The sequence below is a fragment of the Equus przewalskii genome, chromosome 5 (genome assembly GCF_037783145.1).
Source record: "Equus przewalskii isolate Varuska chromosome 5, EquPr2, whole genome shotgun sequence".
Classification (NCBI taxonomy): Eukaryota; Metazoa; Chordata; class Mammalia; order Perissodactyla; family Equidae; genus Equus; species Equus przewalskii.
Genome location: NC_091835.1, coordinates 8,612,018 through 8,636,891, shown reverse-complemented (window position 1 = coordinate 8,636,891; position 24,874 = coordinate 8,612,018). Strand labels below are relative to the sequence as shown.

Below are 24,874 nucleotides of genomic sequence, written 5' to 3'. Positions count from 1 at the left end.
AGGACTGGTTACTCTAGTCCACCAATTCAGTTAGTCCAACAAACAGTTCTTGAGCATCTACTATGGGCCAGGCACTGTGCTGGCTCTGGGAATATTAAGATGATTAAGACATAGTCCCTGCCCTCAAGGATAAACAGGATAGTGGAGGCTATCCATATACACATACACAATACTTATATAGAGAGAATAAGATTCTAAGTGACACGTGGAAGAATAGAAGTATTGAGGGAGCTCTAGCAGAGCAGGTCTGATATGAGACGGGGCACAGGACATCAGGGAAACTTTTGTAGGTGAGGTGTGGCCTGAAGTCATCCTAAAAGACAAGTGAAGTGTTTGCCAAGTGGAGGGGTAGGGCATGCGTGTGGGGGTAGAGCAGGGGTGGGGAAGGGTGGCACAGCTGAGCAGAAGGAAGGACAAGCTGTTTAGGGTTTAATGCTGTAAAGAGCAAGATAGGGCAGGGCAGAGCTCAGAAGCTTTCTTTTTTTTCTTTTTTAAAGATTGGCACCTGAGCTAACAATTGTTGCCAATCTTCTTTTTTTTTTTCTCTTTCTGCTTTTTCTCCCCAAATCCCCCCAGTACATAGTTGTTTATTTTAGTTGTGCGTCCTTCTAGTTGTGTCATGTGGGATGCCGCCTCAACGTGCGTGGCCTGATGAGTGGTGCCATGTCCACGCCCAGGATCCGAACCAGCGAAACCCTGGGCTGCCATAACGGAGCGTGTGAACTTAACCACTCCGCCCCGGGGGGTCGGCCTCTTAGAAGGCTTCTTAATCATATCAGGGAGCTTGAATGATGTCTTGTAGGAGGAGAGCCTTTGATTAATATTAAATAGCAGAAAGGTTATCAAATTTATAATTTTTAAATAATCTAACCAATTTGTCAGGCATGAATTTTGTGTGGGGGCCAAGAACGTGGATGGGGAAACTGTTGCAGTGGGCCAGGTGACAGATGAGGAGGATGTGAATCAGGGCTGTGCTGGAGGTGATGGAATCAAAAAATAATTAGGACATCAAATTAGCAGAAGCTGGTGATTGGGTGTGGGATGAGGGAGACGCAGGCCTTCATAGCTGGTGGCGCCAGCAAGCAAGATGGAAAATACAGCAAAGAGCCTATCTGTTTAGGGGACGTAGGGGGTGGACTGCAGAGGTGGAAAGAGGGTGTGTTCAGTTTTTGGTGTGTTGAGCAGAAGGTACCCATGAGACATTCAAGGGGAAATGCCTACTTGGAAGTTCCGGGGAAGAAGCTAAGATTGAGAAGTCATTGGCATATGAGTGGAAACTAAATGGGTGAACACATGAAATTGCCCAGGCAGAGTGTGAAGACAAGCGAGCCAGTGACAGACCCAGTGAAAAACCCACAGTAAAGGGAGCAGGTGGAGGTAGCCCAAGGGGACTTTAGTTGGACACTAAAAGCAAAACAACATGGTCATATATTGTCCTTCCATGATGGAATTAACGATTCTTAGACTATGTCTTTGATCTTTGTACTTCTAAAGATCATTTAAATCTACTCTGTTTTGCAACATCCCTTGACCAGAAAAATAATTTCTGCCTAGAACTATTAACCAAACTCTTAAAGATTTAACTTCTGTCCTCTGAAGTCCTAAAGATAAACTTCCAAAGTTTGAAGGGAGCTAATGTGACCCAACTTGGCTCTCTCTTCTTGGCTTAAACATCCTCAGTTCCTTCAACAGTTCCCCATATGACAATTTTCAGCCTTCATCCCTGGCGATCTTCTCCTGCGCACACTGCAATTTGTCACTTTGCCCACAAGCGTGGCAGGTCACCCTCTGGCAGTATTCTAACTTGTGCACAGTACGCTACAAGGATTAGCTTCCTTGTTTTGGAAACTATTTCCAGTAATGCAGCCTGAAGTTAAGCTTATGGCAGCCACATCACACTATTATCTATCTGAGCATACAGTTAACTCCGGTGCACTGCCCTCTCCCCAACACACACATGTAACCAGCTCTTCTTCCCCCAGCCTGTACTTCTACAGTGGTTTTTGTTCAGCCTAATTGTAGGTTTCACATTTCTGCTCATTTTTCTTTCACTCATATGAAAAGCTTCCTTCACGTCCCTTTTATCGTGGGGTAGGAAATGGCCAGGACATCTGACACTGAAAAAAATTGTAGACAAACATGTAGGGACCATCAGACCAGGGCGAATGTGAAGAATGGACACTTACGGAACTCTAAACCTATTGTGAATGTTTTGATCCAACTACAGGCTCCTGGCTCTAGCTTCAAACTGCAAATTTAACAGATGAACTAAAGGTGGGGCACATGGCAGCCATTGTCTTTCTGATTGGTCAGTTTTACTGTTCTTGAGTAGCCTGTTTGTTTAGAACTGTTTTTCCATTCTCTTCTGAAGTCTCTAGATGATTAAAAGTTCATGCTTCTTTTCGGAAAAGGACAAGGCTTCAATCAACCCTGAAAGATCATCGCTAAGGCAAAGGTGAAACAAATGGAAAGGAAAACAACTCTCCCATGCTTAGGAAGGACGTGGCATAGAAGTCAGGCTCAAAGTCAGGTAGCATCACCATATGGTACGTCCGCCTGAAGGCCAAGGACATGAACTCATAAAGAAGCTCATCTGCTCAGTTCTGGGTTTTCTCTAATGTTGTTTTCCCCTCAAGAGCAAGGATTGCTGAGTCTACTTTGTGAAACTGAGATATAGCTTGGTTCCCTATAGTTCCCACGTCCTTGAGCATCTTCCCATTTGTGCCCTATTAACGGACAGAGGCTTCCTATTCCAGCGCAATTGCTGGAGCCAAACCACTTGAGTTTGGATATCAGCTCCACCATCCACTAGGACTGCGGCTTTCAGGAGAGTAAGCCTGTCTGTAAACTGGAGTTAACAGCATACATCTCAGGGTTGTGAGGGAAACATGAGTTAATAAATCACAATGTACTATGCATTCAGTGTTAGAGACTATTTCTTTAGCGTTTCTTGGCCCGAAACCAGTTCTGATTCAGGTATGGGTCCCACCTATTTGGTTCCCTCACTACAGATAAACCAGGGCTGAGCGAGCTGTTAGCACACAGATGGCTAGGGACTTCTTAAGACAGTGTTAAGGTTGTAGGCAACATAGTAGAAACAATTGTTATGGCCCCAAATTTCTATTGATTGGGAAGACAAGGCAATTTCCTCCTGCATACACTTTATTCACACATGCTAAGTCTCACTAAACATATCACACTGTCAGGGAAGATGACTAAGGGGAGGTTAGGGCTATCAGGGCAATCCCTGCTTCTGGCCTTGTTTTGCACCAAGGTAAATCAACAGCTGGAGCAAGACTGGGAACAAGGAGGTAAGTCAGAGCGAGGGAGGACAGAGCAGTGTGGGGGCAGCTCGCAGTGAGGCAGGCAGGCAGGCAGGCAGCATTTCTAGCCAATCAACACTTTATTTTTCCAGTCAACACCTGCAGACATTACTGTCCACTCCCTGACCCTAGTAGGGGGGTCCCACCACACTCGGAGCACCCACGGCCCAGAGAAGCAGGTCTCCTTATTCCTCCCTAAGATAGTAAGAAAGCCTCTCATCCCAACAAGGCAGAACTCCTGCTCACTGACGCAGTGCTGGTGCACGTGCTGTGGGATCCCTGCTCTTCTCCTGTATCATGAAAGGCAGGGATGAACTAGGGCAGGGTGCAGCGGAGGTTACACGGGCTACAGCGACCTAAGTGCGTAACTTTTGGCCTGACCCATCACCCCAGGTTTAGTCTGTACCTCCCACGCAGGAGCCTCCCTAAAGCTCAGCCACAGCTGTGGAGGAGGGGCTGGCCAAGCATGGGGATTGAGCTGCTAAGGACAGGACACAGCAGGGAAATAAAGCAGAGAAGCGTGGGACAGGAGAGAAAAATGATAAAGTGCCTGAACTAAACAACCAAGTGGGACACGAGGACACAGCAGCACAGGTCCCTGAGGATAGGAGGAAAAAGAAAGGGATAGACCATCAGGACTTGGGACACAGTGGAATGAGAATAGAGATGAGGCAGGGAGGCAAGTGCAGGCCATGGAAAGGACTTCCGTAGCCCTGTTCACATCCACTAACCCAAACGTAAAGTTATTTACAAACTTAAAACCAATCCCAGGTACTGTAGCAGGCCCGGGACAGCAGGCAGGCAGGCAGAGGGTGGACTGGCTACCCTGTGACAGCCAGCGTCCCCACATATTGCCCCTCCCAGTGTAGTAGGGAAAGAAGGAAACAGTGACAGCCCTAGCCAGGAAGCCCTCCTGTGCCTGCAACTCCTTCCCCCAGGGCTCACGGCTCTGCCACGGCCTGAGCCTCTTGGTCTGACTGTACCAGAGACGGGGTGTCGGGCCCCAGGGGTGGAGGGGGTGGAGCATCAGGGGGCTCTGGGGATGTCTCTGGCCCCAACCCCAGCTCCGCATTCAGCTGCTCCAGCTCCCCCTGATCCAGCAACTCGAAGTCCTCAGTGGTGAGTGCCTCTTCCTCCTCAGGGGCAGGCAGCGGCTGGGGCGAGTCCTGGGGAAGAGGTGGGAGCACTGAAGGGGAGGGGACCGGGTCACTTTCAGCAAGGCGAAGTAGGGGTGAGAGGGTGCTGGGCGGAGGGGTGAGGTCACCACCGGCTGCCTCGGGGCTCAGTGTCTCCACTGGTCCTCCAGGGGAGAGCTTCACTCCATCTGTGGGAGACCCTGCCCCATTGAAGTGCGTGTTCACAAAGTGAAGAGGGGACGAGAGCCGAAGCAAGGTTTCCTTGGCTGCCACATCTTCTTCCTCCTCCTCCGAGTCTAGGTCTTGCCTTGAGATGGCCTGAGGGGGGCCCAGCTCTGTCTCCTCTCCCTCCCCCAGCTCACGGCTCAGGGCCTCCTCTGGCTCACTTGGCAGGCTCTGCTGGTCCAAATCTGTGCAGAAAACAGAGTCAGGAATAGGCCTGTTCTGAACGTCCACAACAGGTCGATCAGTTCAAGGAGGAGAACTCAGGATGTGGAATACTGGGCCAGGCCTCAGGTGTTATCTTTCAGGATGGGGGCAAGAACCACAGAGCCCAGCCAGCACCCCACGACAGGAAACAGGAAGATCAAGAGGGGCTAAGGGACATACCCTCAGAGACATCAGTTAGTTGTGGAGTGGTGGCCCGGGATACAGAGAAGCCGCCACTCTCCAAAATAGAAGCCTCCTCATCAGACAGCTCGGAGTCTGTAATGGCCAAAGCCAATGCTGTTTTCTTCACATCCACCTGCAGGAAAAGCAGGACAGACACAACAGGCAAGGGGATAAGAGAACCCAGTTTCCAGAAGCACCCCCCCCCCCGCCTCCTGCCCCTTGAGAACCTCTAAAGCACAGAGGTTCTCCCCCCACCTTCCACTTGACACCCCATCTCCCTTGGACCTCACCACCGGGGAGAAGCCAGCCAGCTCTGCCTCGCTTTCACTCTCTGTCTCTGCCAGTGGCTCATCACCTCCAGGGGGTGCATTCTTGCCCTGCCGTTCTAGAGAAGCAAGAGTGGCAGGGCAGTGACCAAGCAGGGACTGGGGTGGGGCTGCAAACATGGGCAAAGGACTGGAGAGTATCTAAGTTCCAGCGCATTGCATGAGCCATAAGCCAAGCCCCCTGTCCCCACCCCCCATTACGGGAGCCCCTTACTTTTCTTGTCGTGTTTGTGATGTAGGGCATCAGCTTCCGCCTTCATGCTGTAGTCCAGCTGCATGAGCAGGGGCTCAAGGCGAGTGTACATCCTCTGGATGAGCTCATGATACACCACCAGGGGCCACAGCAGGATACTCAGCACTAGGGGTTAGAGGGGCCACTCAGAGCTCCGTATACCTATTTCTTAAGAACCCTCATTCAACTGGTCCCTAAATAGGGCTGAAGGAAGACGAAGTCCTTTCTGGAGGCTGTGTCAACCTCCTCCCTCCACATCCACTGCCCTCCTCCCCAAAAAACCTCCCTAAATGGGTAACTGAGCAGAGAGAGAACTCTGCCCTCCCTTTGGTTCGGTCCAGGGAAAAGACGACAAGAACAGGGCTTTGGGAAGGGCAGGGGTTAGACCTTACTCACACACAATGTAGGAAATCATAATCCCCGGAACATAGTGTCCCAGCACAGCCAGCACAGCACAGGCAGAGCAGACGCGAGCACAGAACTGCAGAGAAGAGCAAAGGGTCTAAGAAGAACTGTGGGCTGAAGTATGCAGCCCACTCGGCTGGGTACGCCCTCCAGGAATGCAATGCCCAGTCTAGGCAAGAGAATGCTCCAGACCACCAGTTCAGGAAGTCTACAGCTGACACTGCCAAACACCTATAATTCACACTAGTCTGCCTTATCAGGAAACAGTGTAACAACATCAGAAGCTTATGCCCTGAGGTGAGCCTGCCTTCTGTCCCAGGCTACTAGCTATCAATGTGGCCTCAAGACAGCAGTAGGCCTTTTCCTTCACTGTCTCCAACAAGGGAGTTCACACCACTGCCCCCACCCCCGACCTCTATTCCCCACAGTGCAGGAACTGTTGTACGACTCGGGGGAGGTTACCTGAGCCGGATTCTGCCTCTTGTACTGCAGCAGCTCCTGCAGGTGAATCTGGAAGGTGAGCCAGCTCTCAGCCAGGTATCTGCACAACTCGGGCACACTCAGCAGGTGCGGCCGGGCGCCTGACCCCGCACCCTCACTGGGGAGACATGACATGACCCCTGGAGGCCTCAGACACCAGCTTCCTAGGCATTCAAATCCCTCTTGAGAATGCCAATGAGATCTGCAGTCTAAGGAAGTGGACAACCCCACCTCCCAAAGGGAGGCTGTCCTGGTGCTGGGATGCAAAGCCCAGAGCTCCCAACCCTCTGCCCGCAAAGGAGCAGGCACACAGACACCTACACGGAACCTAGGACCAAGCTTGGCATCAGCCCACTCATACGCTGGAGTCTGTGCCTGCAGAAGCTGCAATGCTGCCCTGCACCGCGGTGACATCAGCACCAAAGCGAGACAGGGTTTGGGCATTCGTCTTCAAGAGGTGGCCTGCACTCACCTGTCAGAGTGTGGCTCCTCTGGGGTTGATGCTATAGAAAGAGAAGGGGTACACGTTACTGAGCGGTAGGGGTTCTGGGAGACAATCCCCAAGGCAGAAATAGGTGCTCCTCCTCGGTAGTCCCAGAGCACTTTCTTCAGATGCCAATCCCAGGAAACATTACGTTGTTACTGTTCCCTGGACAACTGTCTCCTTCTTTGGACTTTAGCCTTTTCAAACACAGGAACCACATCTTATCCACGTTTACATCCTAAACAACTCACACACAGCCTGCACCTAGTTGCTCCAAAACACCTATTCAGCAAATATACAGATAACAAGAAAAACAGCAAGAAGAGCTAATGTTCCCATCACATGTGAAGCCCCATCGTAACCACATAACGTGTGTTAACTCATTTAATCTCCACCTCCCTACGAAGTTAAGTTCTATTACCCTTGTTTTATAGATGAAGAAACCGAGGCAGAGACTGAGCGACTTTTACAAGCTCACACAGGTGGTAAGTGGCACAGCAGACAATGGAACCCAGACGATCTGGCTGCAGAGTTTCACAGTCACATTAATTTTGAGAAAGGGGCAATTCTCGATTTCCTAACTGGGAGAGTGGTGGTGCCTGGGAGGCAGGGGGCCTGCTGTCCACGCCCCTCGCCATTCAACCCAGCCAGTGGGGTCAGGCACAACGCAGGCGCACGATGGGACTTGCTGGATGAAGGAAATCGCACTCACCTGAGACATCAGGGAGGAAGCGAGGCTGCCAGAGATCCAGCAGAAAATAGGCCAAAAGGGAGATGCTGAGTAGGAAGATGGGCCGGAGGCACGATGAAGACAGCAACCTTTGGGAGAGACCGGGACCTCAGCGGGGAGTGGGTGAGACAGGATCCCGCATCCACCGCAAAAGGGGGAATAGCGCCCACGGATGGCGGAACGGGAACCTCCAGGCCGAACTCGGGGTCGAAAGTAGGCGAATGGGGCAAGCCAGGGGGAAAACAGCCTTTACAAACTGGGCGATGGGACCTTCCCCCAAGGCAGGTGTCAACTCCAGAAAGGGGACCGGGGCTCCCGGCCCCTCCCGCCCCCGCTCTCCCGCGCAGCCCGGCCCCGCCCCCTCCTCCGCGGCCGTTACCAGAAGAGGCCGTTGAGCGCGGCCGCCGTGACCAGGCTGTGCAGCGGCTTCTCCCACACCAGCAGCCGCTGCGCCGCCGCCAGCACGGCCTCCCAGCCGCGGAGCCGCAGCCACAGCGCCGTGGCCAGGCGGCCCACCGCCTCGGCGGTGGCCGCCTCCTCCTCCGCCTCGCCGGTGGCCTCACTCATGCCGAGGCTCAAGCCCAGGCCCAGGCCGAGGCCCAGCCCCGGGCCCCCAGCCGCACCGCTGTTACCACCGCCACCGCCGCTCGCCATAGCCCCGCCGCAGCCGCCGCCCGAGCCCGCGAGGAGCCAGGGCTGCGCGGCCGCCGCCGGGGGCGCGTCAGGCGGAAGGGGGCGCACGCCGCGGAGAGCGCCGGCAAGGCCGCGGACGCGAGTCACGTGACGGCAGGGCGCCGACCCCCGTCACGTGACGCGGCCCAACCGCCGGGATTGGGAGGCCCGCGCTTGCGCGCTGGGGGCTGCCGGGGACCTCACCCCCGCTCCTACGCAGGTGTGTGTCCGGGCTGTTGAAGTAGTGACCCACGTCGGCGGCTGGGCTGTGTCTGGGTCTGCCTGGTGGAGGGATTATGTCTCCGCCTTTCTCCACCCCAACCCGTTTTCTTCTCCCTGGATAGGCAGGGCGGCTAGGGAGTCTAGTGCTGGCCCGGTGTTCCCGGTGTGAATCGGACCCAAGGGGCTGGAAGGGGCCTTCCAGATGCCCAGTATCCCCGGTAGGATCGGCTTCTGCTCTGGAAGGGCGGCGGCCGTCCTATTACTCAACCCTCGACATACTGGTCCTCCCAGTTCCCTCCCCTCCGCGGATAAACAAACACCAGCGCGTGACTCGACAGACTCCAAAACAGCTTCGCAACTCAGAAAAACAACTTGGAAAAGTTGTTTGCTCCCCATCTCTTTTTATAAACTTTACCGCCTCCACGTATCGGCGCTCCTTCCAATCCCTTGTTCCGTCAGGAAATTGGGGTCGAGGGGTGAGTTTAAAAATAAAACCCTGCGTGTTTACTCTTTGCGGCGCATGTTAACACCATTTATTGAGGCTTACAACGTACCAGGCCCTTAATACTTTCTTGAGATCGTTTAATTTTTGCAATAACCCTACAAAATACGTAATTAGGTTTACATTTTCAAACTATACGAAAAGGAAGGTATACAGCCAAAAGTAAGTTTCCCTGCCACCTTGTCCACAGTTCACCCACTGTTAAGTTTCTCGTGTATCCTTTCCAAGGCTTTTTATGGACATTGCTGTGTGTGTGTTTATTGTTTATCTCCACAATTAAAAGTCAGGCAACTCGCTGTCCGGCGTCTTTGTCTTACTGATATTAACATCTACACAGGTACGAAAAGGTCAGCCCGGCTCGTTCGTCCTCAGTGCGGCATGGTCCCCTAGGAATCGTCCCCGTTTCGCAGACGAGGGCGCGCCGGGGCTCAGCTCCGTGACTCGCTGGGCTCAGGGCGGCCAGGAATTCGCGCGCGGCGCCTTCCCGGCGGTCGGGGCCGGCGGGCGGCAGGAAGTGCCGGGCGCTGACTCGCCGGCGACACCTCCGCGGCTTGTAAACGCGGGGCAGACGCGCGGCGCCGCATCCACACGGCCGGCGCCTTGCAGCCGGGTCTCCTCTCCACTCCGCGAGGTGAGCGCCCAGGCCTTCGAGCCCCACACCCGAAGCCCGGAGCCCCGCCCGGGGCGGAACAGGAAGAGGCGCCCGCCTGCTCGGGCCCCGCCTGCCGCCGCCGGCGCGAGGGGAGGGGGCTGCACTGGCCAGGGCGGCGGTGCGCGCGGGGAGGCCGGCGGGCAGGTGGACAGGCGGGCAGGAACGGCTCCGCGGTGCCCCTACAACTCCTTTCCCTCCCTTGCACCTTCGCAGGGCGGTGGCTGGCGGCACGATGGACCTGGCCGGGCTCCTGCTGGACGAAGAAGGCACCTTCTCCCTCACCGGCTTCCAGGACTTCACGGTGAGCGCGCGGCCCGGCCTCCCCGCGCTTGGAGCCGGGACCCCGGGCGCTCCCCTCGGGGCCCGATCGCAGCTGCGAGCTCGCCTGACGGTTTTGCCCGAGAGCCGGGCGGCAGCCGCTCGAGCCTTGCCTACTCGAGGCCCTGGCTGCTTGGGCCCTGGGCGAGGAGCCGCGGGGTACAGAAATGGGGGTACGGGTGGCCAGCCGGGGCCCTTCTGGGAGAACCTCTTCTAGGGAGCCCTCAGTGGAGGAGGATTCCTCCCCGTGTGGACAAGCCGACACTGGCGAACAATCCACAGATCGCGGGGCTGGGTGGGGCGCGGGCCGGACTAGCAGTGAGGCGGGCCTCCTGCCCCACACCCCCCTCCTAGCCCGGAGCCGGGATCTCCATCATGCCCTTCACCCTCTATCCCCCTCCTGCCGTTTCAGTTCCTCCCGGGACACCAGAAGCTGAGCGCCCGGATCCGAAGGAGACTCTACTATGGCTGGGACTGGGAAGCTGATTGTAGCCTGGAGGAGCTCTCCAGCCCCGTGGCAGGTCCGACAGTGTTGTGTCTCTGGGCACGTGAGAAGCGTGAAAATGGGGTTGTCAGCAGTGGCCGCACTGACTCTAGGTGTACCCCCCATGGGCTATGCAGTTTCCTTGTAGCTGGTTGATTGGTAGTTGGTGTAAGCACTAGCTTTATATGTCACATTTTTTTTTTAACCCAAATGAGTGAAAAACATTGCTGTCTTACAAATCTGTATCACTTTTGATTTGTATTCTAGAAACTTTTTGTTTTCTGAGGCTGTCACGTGTTTTCCAAATAAACATAGCAAGTTTATTTTCTTAAACGAGTAAGAGTGGAAGACAAATCTAGATAATTTCAGGCAACAGGAAAATAAGGAAGGAGCTGAAATTCAAACTCAGAATGGGCTTTCTGTCTCAGCGTGGGAGAATCTGATCTGTATTTTGCTACTGTGGTCCTGTCCCCAAGGCCTCAGATGGTGTAGATCTGGGTCTTCTGTTGATAGCAGTGGGGACTAGCTGGGGAGGGTTGTTTACTCACTCTGCCTTCCTTCTGCCCCCTGCAGACATTGCTGTGGAACTGCTCCAGAAGGCGGCCCCCAGCCCTATCCGCCGACTCCAGAAGAAATATGTAGCTCATGTGTCACGGTGAGCCCGGAATTGAGGGGGACAGGATGAGAGGGTTCAGGCTCTAGGGAGAGGGAAATAGTTATCTCTGAAGAGAAGATGTAAAGCCACATGGATGAGCACCAGAAGAGTTACAACAGCCGAAAGACCCTTGGGTTTAATTACTGATCCTTTCCGCCATCCAGGGAGGCATGCATCTCCCCGTGTGCCATGATGCTGGCTCTGGTGTACATTGAGCGGCTCCGGCACCGAAACCCCGACTACCTACAGCACGTGTCGTCCTCTGACTTGTTCCTGATCTCCATGGTAAGACGCCCCCTCCCCTTCATCTCCCTGGTGAGCCAGGAGCCGGGTGTGAGCTCTACAGACACCACTTCTGCCTCCTCTGCAGATGGTGGCCAGTAAGTACCTGTACGATGAAGGGGAGGAGGAAGAGGTCTTCAATGATGAATGGGGAGCTGCGGGGGGTGTGGCCGTGCCCACTCTCAATGCCCTGGAGAGGGGCTTCCTGAGTGCCATGGTGAGTAGCTGTCCTTTCTCTTGCTCTGTTTCTCTGGCCCATCTTTTTGTTCCTTTCACCTTTTTCTTTTCTTTCTCAACCTTCTGTTTGTTCGTTTCTCTTTCTGCTTATCCTCCTTGTGTCTTTCCCTATTAGCGTCTTCCCTTCCTAGCCCTTCTGCACTAACCACAGACCTTGGAGGTTCCTAGTGCGGTGAAGCCAGAAATGGAGCATCCCCCACATTCCTCCAGGCCCAACAGGGCACGCTCTGAGTCAGAGCTCATCTTACGGGGTTCTGATTATTTGCTTCCTAACTTTCCTTGTCTCTAGACTCTGAGCTCCCTATGGGCTTGGACCATTCTCAGAATTATTTTTTCCCGTTGCCCTTAATGGAGAGTATAGTGTGAAACCCGATATGTGGAGAGTAAATGAGTTAATACGTCAAAGCTCTTGGAACAGTGTCTGGCACAGAGTATGTGCTAAGTGTTAGCCGTAGTGGTGGTTACAGTTGCTCCTGCAGCTCTGGTTATTAAATGACTGTGGCTCGTACCTGGACCCAGTTTGGTGCCCTTCTCTTCCTACCCACAGGATTGGCGTCTCTACACTGACCCTCGGGAGATCTTTGAGGTGCTGAGCTGGCTGGAGAGCTGGTAGGTTCTAGGAGTTGGGAAGAGAGGCTTGAGTGACTTGGGGGCTGAGGCCTAAAAAGAGGAGCCAGACAGAGATGAGGGCCTGTGTAATTGGGAGGTGGGAGGAGACAGGAAAGAGAATCGCCCAAGGTAGTGGTTCCCAAGCCTGGTTGCCCTCTTCATAATCATCTTTGGGAGGGTGGGAGAAGCTTATGGAAAATACAGATCTTGGGCTCATCCTCAGTTTCTGGATCAACAGGTAGCCTAGGAATCTGTGTATTTAAAAAGCTCCCTAGTCCTTCTGGTGGGTTCCAGGGGGAATGAAGGTGCCGTTGGGCCAGCTGCAGGAGAGTGGCAGACACTCCCTGTCTTTTCTCCCCTTCCAACAGTGTGGCTGAGCAGCAGGGACGGCGGCGGGGCTGGTACACCTACACAGACCTGTGTGTGCTGCTGGAGCAGCCGGCCTGGCAGCTGGCCCTGGGCTCCCTCTGCCAGCGGCTGGCAAAGGTGAGGAGGGGACAGGAAGAACAGGGGGCTTGAGTGGGCTGGTGTGTAGGGTGGGACGATGGAAAGCAGATGCTGAAAGGCTTAGGAGAAGGGGTTTGGGAGTAGATGGTGACAGAGAGCTCTGACTTGAACGCAGGTTTCTAGTGACAAGGGATGGGTGTGTTAAAGACAGACAGCAGCAGGTTTAGGGGGAAGGGTATTTGGGTACTGACCTTTCTGACCCTCTCTGCTACAGCTCTCCTGCCTGTTAGCCATGGCATATGTGAGCAGTGTGGCCCTGGCTGTGGCATCGGTGGCTGTAATACACCAGTCCTTGGGGCTGTCCTGCAGCCCTCCACCTGGCCCCCCCGACCTTGGACTGGCCTCCAGGTGCCTCTTGGAACCCTGTGTACCTTCTCCTGTGCCACAGTGCCTGCCGTGTCCTGCTAACGTCTCCAGCTGCCTGGGAGGCGATGTAGGGCTGCGTTCACTCTGGGGCAGTCTTCTGGCCTCACTGACTCCCCCCCCACCACCTCCCCCTGACCCTCCTGCCCCTCCCACTCTTTTCCATAACTGCCCCCTTTGCCAGAAGCCCCGGAGAGACTCCCCAACCTGCCATGCCTGCCACCACCTCAACCATACGATCCCCACTGGGCCTCCCAGCCCTTGGTACCACTCCCATGGCCTGGCTCCCCCCTGGTCCTGGAGCCCAATGCTCCCTCTGCTCCCACAGCCCCAGCAGTGTTCCCTTCTCAGCATCATGGAGCTGGCCCGCCTCAAGTCTTTCATTTTCCCAGGCTAGATAGGGCTCCAAGGAATGCATGAAGAGGACTTGGGTGTCTCTGAGAACCTGGAGGAGCAAAGCTTGATTTAGATCTTCTCTACCTCTCTGGGTCCTTGGCTGGTCCCCAGTCCTCCTGGGTGATGGAGCTTAAGGGGTTGTGGGACAGAGGACTGAAGGTCACTCACTCTCCTAGACTCAGTGGCTGGCTCCTTGGCCAGGGCAGTGGTGGTGCCTGGGAAAGTGGCAGCTCAGTGATCAGGGGCATGTCACAGCTGGGCAGAGGAGAAGCTGTGCTCTCTCCACCTCCCCTGGGCTCTGCTAGACTTTTGCTTTTGAGCTGCCTAGGATGGAAGGGTAATGGTGGGAGATGGGAGAAGTGGGGCGACAGCGGCGGGGGGCATGGGGGTGGGGCGCGGGACGGACGTTGACTGGGGTCTGTGTGATGTCCCTGGAGCAGGAGAGCTAGGGACTGATCTGGCCAAGGTGGTAATTGCAGAGGGAAGGGGGGAAACCCTCTCCACATCCGTCCCTTGGATGTCGTCTAAAGGAGCCGGGGACTGCCGGGACTTTCAGCCTTGCCCTTTTGTCTTCCAGCCTTCTCTTCTTAGTACCCAGCTCCCGGGCTTCCCTCTCTTCCGGTTCCTCCTGGGTATTTTCTTCACAGGCCTCTCTGGTCGCCGCTTTGTATCTGGGTTTTTCACGCTTTTGTAGAACTGACGTTTCAATAAACAGTTTGAGTTGGATGGCCTGGCCTTTTGTTCCACGGCAGCCCCTGAAGACCCTTCCCCATGTCTGCCCTTCCTCCCGCCTCATCCCGTCATCTGTAGTTCATCCTCCCTGAACCCATTTCAGGACTGCCCTGATTGATGGTCATAGGCTCCCATGTCAGACTTCCCCTCATCCCTGCTCCCAGCACATTGGGGCCCTTAGCACTGCTTGACTTGGCTGCCATGGGACACGGATGGTGATTGTCCCATGCCTGGGGTTGCCCTGTCTGTCACAAGTTCTGGGTGAGCCCCATGCTTGTGGATCCTGAAGCACATCTGGAGGAGAGGCCAAGCTGAGCGTCCAGCAGAGCCCCAGGGGCTCGCTGAGGACAAGCCCTGGGATGCCTCTCTCTAGCCTGACTTCCAATCCGGTCCGACACGTGGCGGCAGTCATTGTTGTTGAGAGACATCCAAGGCTGAGTTATTGGAAGAAGGAAAACATCCCAGGCCGCTGGAGTGAGGGTATTTGGGACTGCTTACGATGATCCACAGCAGGGGTGGTACTGCCCCCTGGGGGGCAATTTGGAGATTTACAGGGCATTTTTTTACACAAATTTGAGGGGACGCTCCTGGCCTTTAGCCAGCCTGGGCAGGATGCTAGACATCCTGAAATGCTCAGGACCCCCCTTACTATGAAGAATTTCCAAGACATCTGAATGACCCGCTGGACATCATGTATATAAAAAACCTGTTTATTGGAGCCAAGAACGATCTAAATTTTCACATGTAAACACAAGATAGTTTTCACACCTTTTGAAGAAGACTCAGTTCGAGAGGAGTAAACCCCCATGTAGATTAAAGCTGTCTCCACTTTGTTCAGCACTGTATCAAGAACTTGTCCACTATCTGGAGCATCGGGTCACCAATGGCAGCACTGCCTGTGGCACAGGAGCCGCCAGGAAAGACCAGTGTCAGTTGGCATTGTAGCTGTCACAACCATGATGATTCTACATGTGGGAGTGGGCACTGGACTGCTTCATTGTCTTCTGGTTTACTTGGGCCCAAGCTTTCACATATTGAAATACCTGTTGTTATAAATTACTTTGATTTCTCCTTGATGTGACAATGAGGACATTACAGCAGTTGTGGTCACTGCTATTGTCATGCACGATGTAGGGATGTGACCCTTGCATTGTCTTTTGAAGTGTTCTGGGGCCTTGACCCTGAAAGGGTTGAGAACTATGGTGTGGGAGTGATAGTTGGAAGAGGCGCTGCTGAGGCGGGAATACAGTCTGTCAGATCTTCCCAGGCTATTTTATGGATCTCCTCCCCGGCCCCCCTACCCTGCTTTCCAGAGCTTGGAACAGGGGATCTAGATGGAGATTCTTGGGGAAAAGTGTCCAGAACACGACTCCCTGGTTAATGGGTGATGGAATTTGCACAAGAGCTGGGCAAAGGTGAAAGGGCCCTGTCCTGACCCCAATCCTCATCCCTTCGCTCCGCTTCATTGACATCCCACCCCCTCCGCACTCCAGGCAGCTAACTTCACCCAGACTCTGACCTCTTACTCTCTCTACTTAACTCTGGCCCAGGGCAGCCAAGACAACACAAAGGCAGGGCAGCATGAGCCGACCAGGCCCCCATCCCACCCAGCTGTGCTCCGAGGGCTCCCAGGATGCTCCCCTGCCACCGCCACCACTGCCACCACCACCTGCTGTCCCAAAGCCCTCTTCTCGCTCTGGGGCCTCTCTGGGCGGGCCTCCTCCTTGGGGCCTCAGCTGCCTTCTGGCTCTGCAGGTAGGAGGCAAAGGTGCAGGAGTTGGTGCTGACCGAAGGGAGTGTTTGGGAGAGTGGGTGTGGCATGAAAAACCTTGCAGAAATAGGTATTTTTGTCTATTTCTGAAGATTGCCCCTTCCCATTCCTCCACCTACAGCATATCTTGGTCCTGGCTTCTCTGCTCTGTGCCTCCCACCTGCTCCTGCTTCGAAGTCTCCCCCAAGGAGGACTTTCTTACTCTCCTGCCCAGCTCCTGGCCTCCAGCCTTTTCTCATGCGGTGTGTCTACTACCCTGCAAACTTGGATGGGCAGCAGGTGAGGGAGAACTCCCTGGAGAGAGAGGGATGGGGTCCCGGGGGGTAGGAGAGGCTGGGGGAGTCCTTTTGGCTGTCACAGTTTTCCAGACCTGCCGGGGCTGCTGTTCCTACAGGCTGCCTCTTGTCCAGGCTCCATCTTTAGAGTTCCTTGTCCCCGCTCTGGTGCTGACCAGCCAGAAGCTACCTTTGGCCATCCAGACACCTGGAAACTGTGAGCACAGAGCTAGGACACGGGGTGAGGGTGGGGTTGGGAGCGTACAGGTATAGGTGGGCGTGGAATTGCGATTGGGCAATGATGGGATTGGTGGGCACTGTGGGGCTTGGAGCCTTGCCAGGCACCAGCTGGGACTGAAGAGCAATGGGTCTTCATTTCCCTCCCTTCTCTCCAACTTTTCCCAGCCTCCCTCGTGCTGCGCCTGTGTAGGGGGCCTGGCTGCCCTGGCCTGGAGCCCTGGAACGCTTCTCTCCGAGAGGTGCGTGCCTAGAGAAGGGGAGCAGGAGGGCTAAGGTGGTGCCAGGATTGGGGAGGTTCTTGTTTCCATTTTGCAGGGACTAAGATGCTCTGGAGGAGGGACCCACCCCTGGAAGTAGTTACGAAGTCCAGGCTGAGGTCAACTCGATTGAGCAGACTGTCTTCTCTTTGTCCTCTTCTCCACTCCACCAGGTGTCCGGGGCCGTGGTGGTGTCTGGGCTGCTGCAGGGCATGCTGGGACTGCTGGGGGGTCCTGGCCACTTGTTCCCCCACTGTGGGCCCCTCGTGCTGGCCCCCAGCCTGGTTGTGGCAGGGCTCTCTGCCCACAGGGAGGTGGCCCTGTTCTGCTCCACGCACTGGGGCCTGGCTTTGCTGTACGTAGGTCCTGAGAGGCGTGGGGTGGTGACCAGTGGGGTGTGTGGGACTGGGGGAGGGCAGAGCTGCTGGCCCTACCTGATTTGGCAGCGATCCGAGCACGGACGACACTTTGTAGACTTGGAATCCAGGGCTTTTGCTGAGTTTGTTCCTCCCCCCTGATCTTCACTATCTCCCACTCACCCCCAAGGTGCTCTCCTTCCCCCTTCCACAGGCACCTTCTCCTCTGGGACCCCCTTGTATGGTAGTTTGCCACCCCCACCTCCGTTATCCCCCTCAGGATGCCTGCTGCCCCTTGCTCCTAAAGCTCCTGCTCTCTCCTAGGCTTATCCTGCTCATGGTGGTCTGCTCTCAGCACCTGGGCTCCTGCCAGTTACCCCCATGCCCCTGGAGGCCAGCCTCAACCTCTGCACCTCACACCCGCATCCCTGCCTTCCGGCTCCTCTCGGTAGGTGGGGTCTGGGCAGGCGCAGTTGAGGGTAGAAGGGCTGGCATAGAACACTCGCTCAGCCCCTACCTTTTGGCTTCTGTCCCCCATCTCAGGCTGGCTGGGAAGGTTCTGGGGGAGGGATTCCTTCCGTCTCAGTCTCGCCCCTCAGGTGCTGATCCCGGTGGCCTGTGGGTGGATCGTCGCTGCCCTTCTGGGTCTCAGCGCCATCCCCCTGGAGCTGTCTGCCCCCTCCAAGGCACCCTGGTTTTGGTTGCCTCACCCAGGTGGGTCTTCTCCTAGTCTTCCATCCTCTCACTCAAATAAAGTGTCTATTTCTTTAAACTCAAGATTTAATGAATTTCATTTCTGAGTTAAATCCCGTGTTTTCGCAAAACACACAGGAGAGAAATTGCTAGTCTGAGGGGCAATGCCAGCCCCTTATCACAGGTGTTTTATTTAATGTTAACAGACAGCTGCAGGCCCCACCACTCCCAACTGTCCTCCTCACCCAGTTTACACATTTATGTTACCTACTCCCACAAGGCATTTGGGTTAGTGACCTATGTATGAAGACTGCTTTTGAGACATTGTATATGAAATGTACTCATTCATCCACTTAATAAAGGTCTGTTGAGTGCTGATTATATGCTAGACATGTGACAGGGGACATAGTGATGAACATGACAAACATAGCACCTGTCCTCATGAAGTTTATAATCTGCTGGGGAATACAGATACTAATTAAACAGTAACCCAAGTAAATGTAAAATTGCACATGGTAAATGTAACAAAGGGGAGGTACATTGTGTGATGAGAGCTTATAATGGGGACTCTGACTTTATCAGAGAGGTCAGGAAAGGTATTCTTGAGGAAGTGATCTCTGAGCTGAGATGTGAGAGATGAGTAGGAGCTAATTGGGTGAAGGCAAGAGAGAAGAGCATTCTAGGTGGACAGAACAGCATATGCAAAGGCTCTGTGGTAGCTAGCAGCTCAGCAACTACAAGGGTCTGAAACAAGGTCAGTATATCTGGAGTGAAGGCAGTGAGGCAGAGTGTGGTGGGAGATGAGGCTAGAGAGAGAGAGGTAGAGATCAGATCAAAGAGGCCCTTTTAGACCATGGTAAAGGGATGGCTCTTTATCCTGAGAGTTTGGTGGTTTTGTCTCAAGACATTATCTTCAAAGACAAAGGAGCCTCCAGGGTTCTAGTGGCATAGGCCTTTGGAAGCAAGGGGATGCTCCAGACTTGAGTCTGGCCCCAAGGCAGCTCTTTCTCCCTCCCCAGCTGAGTGGGACTGGCCCTTGCTGACACCCAGGGCTCTGGCTGCAGGCATCTCCATGGCCTTGGCAGCCTCCACCAGCTCCCTGGGCTGCTACGCCCTGTGTGGCCGGCTGCTGCAGTTGCCTTCTCCACCTCCGCATGCCTGCAGCCGAGGGCTGAGCCTGGAGGGGCTGGGCAGTGTGCTGGCCGGGCTGTTGGGGAGCCCCATGGGCATTGCATCCAGCTTCCCCAACGTGGGCACAGTGAGTCTTGTCCAGGTAGGTGGACGGGGCGCCCATGGGGGAGTGAGTGCTGCAGGAGAGGGAAGGGCACTCACACTCGCTGGCCGCCAGCTGTGCCCAGTGCTCTGTCATGCTCTCCACACCAGTGATCTCATTTAGGGAGGTGCCTAGAAGTGGTGAAGGGGCTAGGGGTGTGAGGAAGACACTAAGTCACTACAGAACGCCTTCTGTGCCTCAGACACTGGACCAGGGCTGGGGTTCCAGTGAAGAACAAGTCAGATCAAGTCCCTAATCTCTTGCGGACAATTTAAGAAAAGTAAACAAGATAATTTCAGAGTGATAAGTGCTATTAAGAAAGCGAAGCAGGGTAACGGGATACTGGTTGGTAAAGAGGCCCCTTTAGCTGCAGTACCCTTGGAAGGGTAACATGTGAGTTGGGATCCAAATGATGAGAATGGCCAGCCAGACTAAACCCTTCAACAGCCCAGGAGGTGGCTGCATCTTCCAGTGTCTCCTCTTCACCTAGGCTGGATCTCGGCGAGTGGCCCACTTGGTGGGGCTGCTCTGCATGGCGCTTGGGCTCTCCCCAAGGCTGGCCCAGCTCCTCACCACCATCCCGCTGTCTGTGCTTGGTGAGTGGATATATCAGCAGGACTGGTGTTGAACCAGTACCCGCCAGCATGACCAACTGGTTTGTTGTGGCTGGCACCCTTCTTTCTGAATAGCTTCCCCGAAACATGGATATAAGCATGGGTCAGCTGCCCTCATTTTCTCAGCCCCATATCTTGGCCTCTTGACTAGGCTTCTGGCAGAATCAGAAATAAGCCTTTTGGTGGTCTCTCCATCACAACCTACCCTGCCCTGCCACACTCCCTGCTGTACCAGCCTTCTCTCAACCCCTTTGATTACTTCCATATGAGACAGGTGGGGTGCTGGGGGTGACCCAGGCCGTGGTTCTGTCTACTGGATTCTCCAGCTTCCACCTGGCTGACATTGACTCCGGGCGGAATGTCTTCATTGTTGGCTTCTCCATCTTCATGGCCTTGCTGCTGCCAAGATGGCTTCAGGAAGCCCCAGTCCTCCTGAGCACAGGTGGGAGGCGTGGGGAAGGGGGGTGGAGTTGCTCAGTAGCAGGAAAGCAAGGGCTTGAGCTTCAGGCTCTCTGGACTCCAGGCCCCACACCCGTCTCTGGGATTTGGTGTGAACAGTTGGCCCCTTGGGATACAAAGGTGCCTCCAGATGTTACAGTCTAGTAATAAAGAGATGAAGTGTGAAGGAACAAACAGAAAAGGTTCAGATGAAGAGCTGTGGTGCTCAGTAGCGAGAGAGATGGCTTCTGTCTGAGATAATCCCGGTAAGGTTTAGGGACAAAGTAACGTTGAGCTGGTCTGGAAGGATGGCAGGATGCAAACATATTTGGTGAGATGAAGGTCATTCCTGGTGGAGGAACCATCATAAACAAAGACATAGAAGTCAGAAATCATAGGGTTTGTCCTGGGAGCAGCAACAGGTAGCCTGTTAGCTCAGCTTAGCAAACAGCAGTGGTTCTCAACTGAGGATGATTTTGCCCCACAGGGAACATTTGGCAATGTCTGGAGACATTTTTGGCTGTTACAAACAGGGGAGTGGGGATTGTCATTGGCATTTAGTGGGCAGAGAGATGCTGCTAAACATCCTGCAATGCACAGGACAGTCCCCTTCAAACAAAGAATTACCTGGTCCAAGATGTCATAGTACTAAGATTGAGAAACCCAGGCTAGAGCATGGAAGGTAAGAAGTGGGGAATAAGGTTGGGGCTTTTAATACCAAACTTTCCGGAGATGGAGCCTTGAACTATCAAAGCCTAACTGGAGGTGCATGTGGATGCTCAGAAGACTGAGAATTGAGCAGGGATCCTGTGGGAAGGGCCTGGGTGTGGGAAATGGAGAACAGAGGGACAAAGGTGGGGGGATGGAATGACAACTCAGAAAGATCTGTTTTTAGTCCAAGACGTAGGTTTAGAGCTAGAAGTATAAGACCTCTTGGCCTTGCATAGGATCAGAGTTCCCTTCCTGCCTGGCCCCAACCCCCTGTAGGCTGGAGCCCCTTGGATGTGTTACTGCACTCGTTGCTCACAGAGCCCATCTTCCTGGCTGGACTTTTGGGCTTCCTCCTGGAGAACACCATTCCTGGTAAGCTGAGGCCAGGCTCCAGCAGACTGGGGAGTGGCCAGGAAGTCATCACTCCCCCGGTTGGGCAGTAGCCTGACCAGCCTCTCTTTTGCAGGCACACGGCTTGAACGAGGCCTAGGTCAAGAGCTGCCATCTCATTTCGCTGCCCAAGAGGCATGGATGCCTAAGAAGTGCAGGGAGAAGGCTGCTCAAGAGTACGAGCTTCCTTTCCCCATCCAAAACCTGTGTCCCTGCATCCCCCAGCCCCTCCGTTGCCTCTGTCCACTGCATGAAGTCCCCGCAAAGGAGGAAGGAGGGCCCTCTGAGCCAGGAGAGACAGCTGACTTGCTGCCTAGCTTTGGGGAGCAGTGCCCAGGGCCTAGCAGAGAACTTAGGCCCCAGTAATTACTAGGACTCCTACTTGTGTCCTAGTTAGTTTAGCCCTATTTCCCAGCTTGCTGGAGAGTCACCTCCCAGGCTCTGCTTTCTCCTAAGGAAAGGGCGTGTGTGTGTGTGGGTGTGTGTGTGTGTAAAATGGGCCACCTAAAGGTCTCATTTCCCCATAGGTGTTTTGCCTTCTCTTAATTGAGCCTAATGGTTCCAGAGCAGGGCCCATGGTTTGATGGACCATGAATGAATGAATGAGATTTTGCCTGTGAACTATCTATACTTGAACCCCAGCATCCACTTAACAAATATTTATTGAGCACCTCCCATGTGCAAGGTCCTGGAACTACAGATATGGATGTGACAGGGTCCCTGTCCTCTCAAGGGACTTACCGTTTAAAAAGACTTATGTAATTACTAACTAGAATCCAAACAAGAAGGCAGTCTGTAATAAAGATTAAAACAATGCAAAGAGGAAGAAACAATTCATTCTGATTGGGGATAGCAGGAAAGGCTTTATGAACGCAGCAGCACGGAGACTGGCCCTGACAAGAGCAGGATTTTCAGTGGTGGAAAATGGATGGGAAGAATTCTTCAGGCTCAGGTATCCAGCCTTAGCAAAACTGTAGGTGGTACAAAGCACAGGTGAGCTGAGGGATTTCAAGCTTCTCAGGAGCATAAGTACAGGAGTGGAAGGAGGGAGAAAGGAGACAGGAGAGGCAGAGGATGAGGTCAGACCGTGGGATTTATGCCTGGGAGACTCATCTCTTAACTCGAGCGCTGGTGAGGACCTGAGACATTATCTAGTGAAGGTCAATCCTCTCGTTTTATTTGAAAAAAAAAAAAAAAAAAGAGGTTGGACAGGTAGGGGGAGGGAAGGGAAGGGATTTGAGTTTGCCAAGTCCAAATCTGGGGACCCCTCTCCTGCACCTCGTGCTGCATTCTTTCTCCTCCGCAAGAGTGACTCTAAGGAGCGCCACCCGCCTCCTCCCTACCGGCAGGTCGCCCAGGCTCTCATCTGGCTCTCCTGGCCTCGGTGTGCCTCCAGGTCCGAGCGCTCCTTTAATCAGCTCAGGGGGCGCAGATGCCCCGCCCACACCGGCCAAGGCCCCGCCCCTGTGCCCCAAGACCCCGCCCCCCGTGGCGGGGAAATGCCAGTACTCTAGGCCTTTCGGTTTGCGCGGGCGGGCCTGCTGCGGAGAGAGTGGGAGCTCTCGCAGCCGCTCACGGTAGGTGGGGTCGGGCTCGAATCGGGGCCGAGGTGGGGACCGGACGGCGAGGAGCTGCTCGAACCCTGCGGACTGGCCCGGGCAGGGCGCTATCCCCGCGCAGAGACCCGCGCGCGCCCTGGGTCCTGGGGCAGGCCTCCGTGGGTGGGCGGGGCTGCAAGGCCGCGCGTGCGCAGCCCGCCTCCCGGCGGCGGGGCGGGATTTGCAAGGATGCTCTTTGGCGGCAGCAAGGAAGGAGCTGCTTGTGCGGTTTGTTATCTCCTGAGGCGTCCCGAGGTGCGCCTCAGTGCAGCCGCTGCTGTAGCAATGGAAAGGCGGACGGCGAAGGCCCTTCTAGCGAGAGCGGGTGGGGACTGGACGCCAGGCGGGGCTCCTGGGGTGGGGCTGTGGTCAAGGGAGCGAGGGTTCGCCCTTTTCCAGAGGGACGGGGCGTGGCCCAGCCTGGATGGCCGCTGGGGCCTGGCTGCCCTCTGCAGGATGGCGGAGGAACTGCGCTGAGCGGGGCTCCCGGTCGAGGGGCGGGAATTGGTGCAGCCGCCGGTTCTCAGCGACCTCACCCCGCTGTTGGCCCTCGGCGCTCCCCACCTCCGTGCAGGAATAATAAACGGGTGAATCTAGTTAACGTGAAGGTTAAAGGCGGCCTCGAAGGGAAAAAGAAAAAAGTGGGCTATAGAGGCCTCAGAGTCGACAGGACGTGTGTGGTGGGAGCAGCTAACCCCAGGTCTGGTGCTGAATGTCACAGACCTTTTTCTAAAACTCCTGCCCCGCCCCCAAAACAAGACAAGACAAAGTACAACCGTACAGTTTGAGAGTCTTGAGCCTCAGGGCTTTGATGTGACAGGCTAGGATAATTAACCCAATTTTGGTGACTCTTAGAGTGCACACTGGGGAGTGCCTAATAGAGAAGGGCTTGGCGACTTCGCTTGCGTTTTGACCTTTGGCAGTGTGGAGCTCTGGTCCGGTGAGGACTAGCTTAATCATTCCAAGATCCTCTCTTCCCCGTAGGAACAGCACGTGAGACTTGTGGCTCGTGACTCAAGTACTGCCATCCAGCAAACAGAGTTTTCAGACAGCAGCAAAGGAAAATCACAAAATATATTTATATTTCACCTGTCTAGTGACTGTACAAATTAAGTTGTGTTACAAGACTGCGCTTCAGAAACTATAGTTGGAAAAATAATGGCTTAGACTCAGATGGAAATGACTGGAGGAACAGAACCCTGCTAACCGTGTTAATGAAATTCAAGGAATTTCGTTATTTTCTTTATATTCTAAGATTTCCCCCCCACCTTCACTTTGTATTTATAGACTGTAATAGTGAAGGAAATTATATCACCTTTTTTGTAACTCACAGGAAAAATGATCAAAGTTCCTGTAAAGTAGGCATAGTTACTGAACATCCACTGGGTTATGGCTACAAATGTAAATGCTGCAGGAGGACAGGTGGTTTCCAGGAGCGTTAGGATGTGCAACAGGGTCTGCTGTCGTTGGTGGCAGTGCCTCGGGGTGGGCATGTGGGGGAGGATGGGAGTGGGAGTTAATTCACCGCCTCTCCCACTGCCGTGCTGTGCTTGTATTCATGACTTCTTAGTCGATCAGGCTCTTCTTGAAATGGGATTTGGGGCTCTTCTGTTTGCTTCTGGACACAGAGTTTATTAGCTGTTTATTTGTGTGTCATTGATCCCTTTGAGAGTTTGTCCATAGCTGTGGACCTCTTCCCCCCAAATGGGTATACACATGTATGCACAAATTTTGCATGTAATTCCGGAGGATTCACATGCATAGACTCTAGATTAAGAATCCCTGTCTTAGAGAATATATATATATTTATATATTTGAAATTCTGAGAGCTTCTAGAGTTTTGCTTTTAGATAATGATCAAATAATTTGAATTTCCTGCCCATGACACTTATGACTTAC

General features: G+C 54.2%; 4 protein-coding genes and 1 long non-coding RNA gene across 13 annotated transcripts in view; 3 read left to right on the top strand and 2 right to left on the bottom strand.

The window, feature by feature from the left end:
* Positions 1–3,144: 3,144 nt before the first annotated feature.
* RETREG2 (reticulophagy regulator family member 2) lies at positions 3,145–8,382 on the bottom strand. Of its 2 annotated transcripts, none has more exons than XM_070618328.1 (9): positions 8,108–8,382; positions 7,711–7,817; positions 6,987–7,017; positions 6,497–6,632; positions 6,026–6,110; positions 5,612–5,755; positions 5,362–5,456; positions 5,069–5,204; positions 3,145–4,869 (listed from the first exon to the last, which is right to left on the bottom strand). In XM_070618328.1, the coding sequence occupies exons 1-9, from the start codon at positions 8,380–8,382 to the stop codon at positions 4,265–4,267; spliced, it is 1,614 nt and encodes a 537-aa protein (XP_070474429.1). In that variant the 3' UTR covers positions 3,145–4,264. The 2 variants fall into 2 exon arrangements, with proteins under 2 accessions (XP_070474429.1, XP_070474430.1); XM_070618329.1 differs by having other exon boundaries at positions 6,497–6,544; positions 8,108–8,245.
* On the top strand, positions 8,141–14,353 carry CNPPD1 (cyclin Pas1/PHO80 domain containing 1). 3 transcript variants are annotated; one of them, XM_070618331.1, is made up of 10 exons: positions 8,141–8,620; positions 9,462–9,755; positions 9,990–10,077; positions 10,507–10,615; positions 11,152–11,233; positions 11,398–11,518; positions 11,604–11,732; positions 12,300–12,361; positions 12,730–12,847; positions 13,083–14,353. In XM_070618331.1, the coding sequence occupies exons 3-10, from the start codon at positions 10,009–10,011 to the stop codon at positions 13,626–13,628; spliced, it is 1,236 nt and encodes a 411-aa protein (XP_070474432.1). In that variant the 5' UTR covers positions 8,141–8,620; positions 9,462–9,755; positions 9,990–10,008; the 3' UTR covers positions 13,629–14,353. The 3 variants fall into 3 exon arrangements, with proteins under 3 accessions (XP_070474432.1, XP_070474431.1, XP_070474433.1); XM_070618330.1 differs by having other exon boundaries at positions 8,595–9,098; XM_070618332.1 differs by lacking the exons at positions 8,141–8,620; positions 9,462–9,755 and adding an exon at positions 9,816–9,894.
* Positions 14,354–15,808: 1,455 nt separating this feature from the next.
* Positions 15,809–22,207, top strand: SLC23A3 (solute carrier family 23 member 3). 4 transcript variants are annotated; one of them, XR_011539785.1, is made up of 13 exons: positions 15,809–16,114; positions 16,252–16,409; positions 16,525–16,622; positions 16,811–16,884; positions 17,076–17,257; positions 17,583–17,706; positions 17,858–17,972; positions 18,971–19,224; positions 19,715–19,820; positions 20,113–20,280; positions 20,764–20,958; positions 21,264–21,359; positions 21,454–22,197. XR_011539785.1 is itself a non-coding variant. In XM_070618326.1 (12 exons), exons 1-12 carry the CDS (start codon positions 15,941–15,943, stop codon positions 21,741–21,743), a joined length of 1,764 nt encoding a protein of 587 aa, XP_070474427.1. In that variant the 5' UTR covers positions 15,809–15,940; the 3' UTR covers positions 21,744–22,207. The 4 variants fall into 4 exon arrangements, 3 of the variants coding, with proteins under 3 accessions (XP_070474427.1, XP_008528175.2, XP_008528177.1); XM_070618326.1 differs by lacking the exons at positions 17,076–17,257; positions 20,764–20,958 and adding an exon at positions 16,969–17,075 and having other exon boundaries at positions 21,454–22,207; XM_008529953.2 differs by lacking the exon at positions 20,764–20,958 and having other exon boundaries at positions 21,454–22,201.
* On the bottom strand, positions 20,102–23,104 carry LOC139083235 (uncharacterized). Its single transcript, XR_011539788.1, has 2 exons — positions 22,721–23,104; positions 20,102–20,625 (listed from the first exon to the last, which is right to left on the bottom strand). It is a non-coding gene; the product is annotated as an uncharacterized lncRNA (long non-coding RNA).
* Positions 22,817–24,874, top strand: part of NHEJ1 (non-homologous end joining factor 1) — a 75,622-nt gene continuing 73,564 nt past the window's right edge. Inside the window, exon 1 of one of the 3 annotated variants that reach the window (XM_008529951.2) lies at positions 22,817–22,954. Coding sequence is in view for 1 of the 3 variants with exons in the window: in XM_008529950.2 (XP_008528172.1) it covers positions 23,165–23,230 (66 nt within the window). In the remaining 2 variants the exon portion in view is untranslated. Of the gene's footprint in view, positions 22,955–23,100; positions 23,301–24,874 lie in introns of those variants that run through there. The other 2 variants (XM_008529950.2, XM_008529952.2) reach the window with 2 other exon arrangements.

Coding starts and splice junctions, on each gene's coding strand:
- RETREG2 (XM_070618328.1), bottom strand. CDS start 8,382: ATGGCGAGCGGCGGTGGCGGTGGTAACAGCGGTGCGGCTGGGGGCCCG. Junction 5,457..5,611: donor TCACAAACACGACAAGAAAA/GTAAGGGGCTCC, acceptor TTGCTTCTCTAG/AACGGCAGGGCAAGAATGCA. Junction 4,870..5,068: donor ACTAACTGATGTCTCTGAGG/GTATGTCCCTTA, acceptor TTTTCTGCACAG/ATTTGGACCAGCAGAGCCTG.
- CNPPD1 (XM_070618331.1), top strand. CDS start 10,009: ATGGACCTGGCCGGGCTCCTGCTGGACGAAGAAGGCACCTTCTCCCTC. Junction 10,616..11,151: donor GCTCTCCAGCCCCGTGGCAG/GTCCGACAGTGT, acceptor TGCCCCCTGCAG/ACATTGCTGTGGAACTGCTC. Junction 11,519..11,603: donor ACTTGTTCCTGATCTCCATG/GTAAGACGCCCC, acceptor CCTCCTCTGCAG/ATGGTGGCCAGTAAGTACCT.
- SLC23A3 (XM_008529953.2), top strand. CDS start 15,941: ATGAGCCGACCAGGCCCCCATCCCACCCAGCTGTGCTCCGAGGGCTCC. Junction 16,885..17,075: donor GGAACGCTTCTCTCCGAGAG/GTGCGTGCCTAG, acceptor CCACTCCACCAG/GTGTCCGGGGCCGTGGTGGT. Junction 17,973..18,970: donor GTTTTGGTTGCCTCACCCAG/GTGGGTCTTCTC, acceptor CTCCCTCCCCAG/CTGAGTGGGACTGGCCCTTG.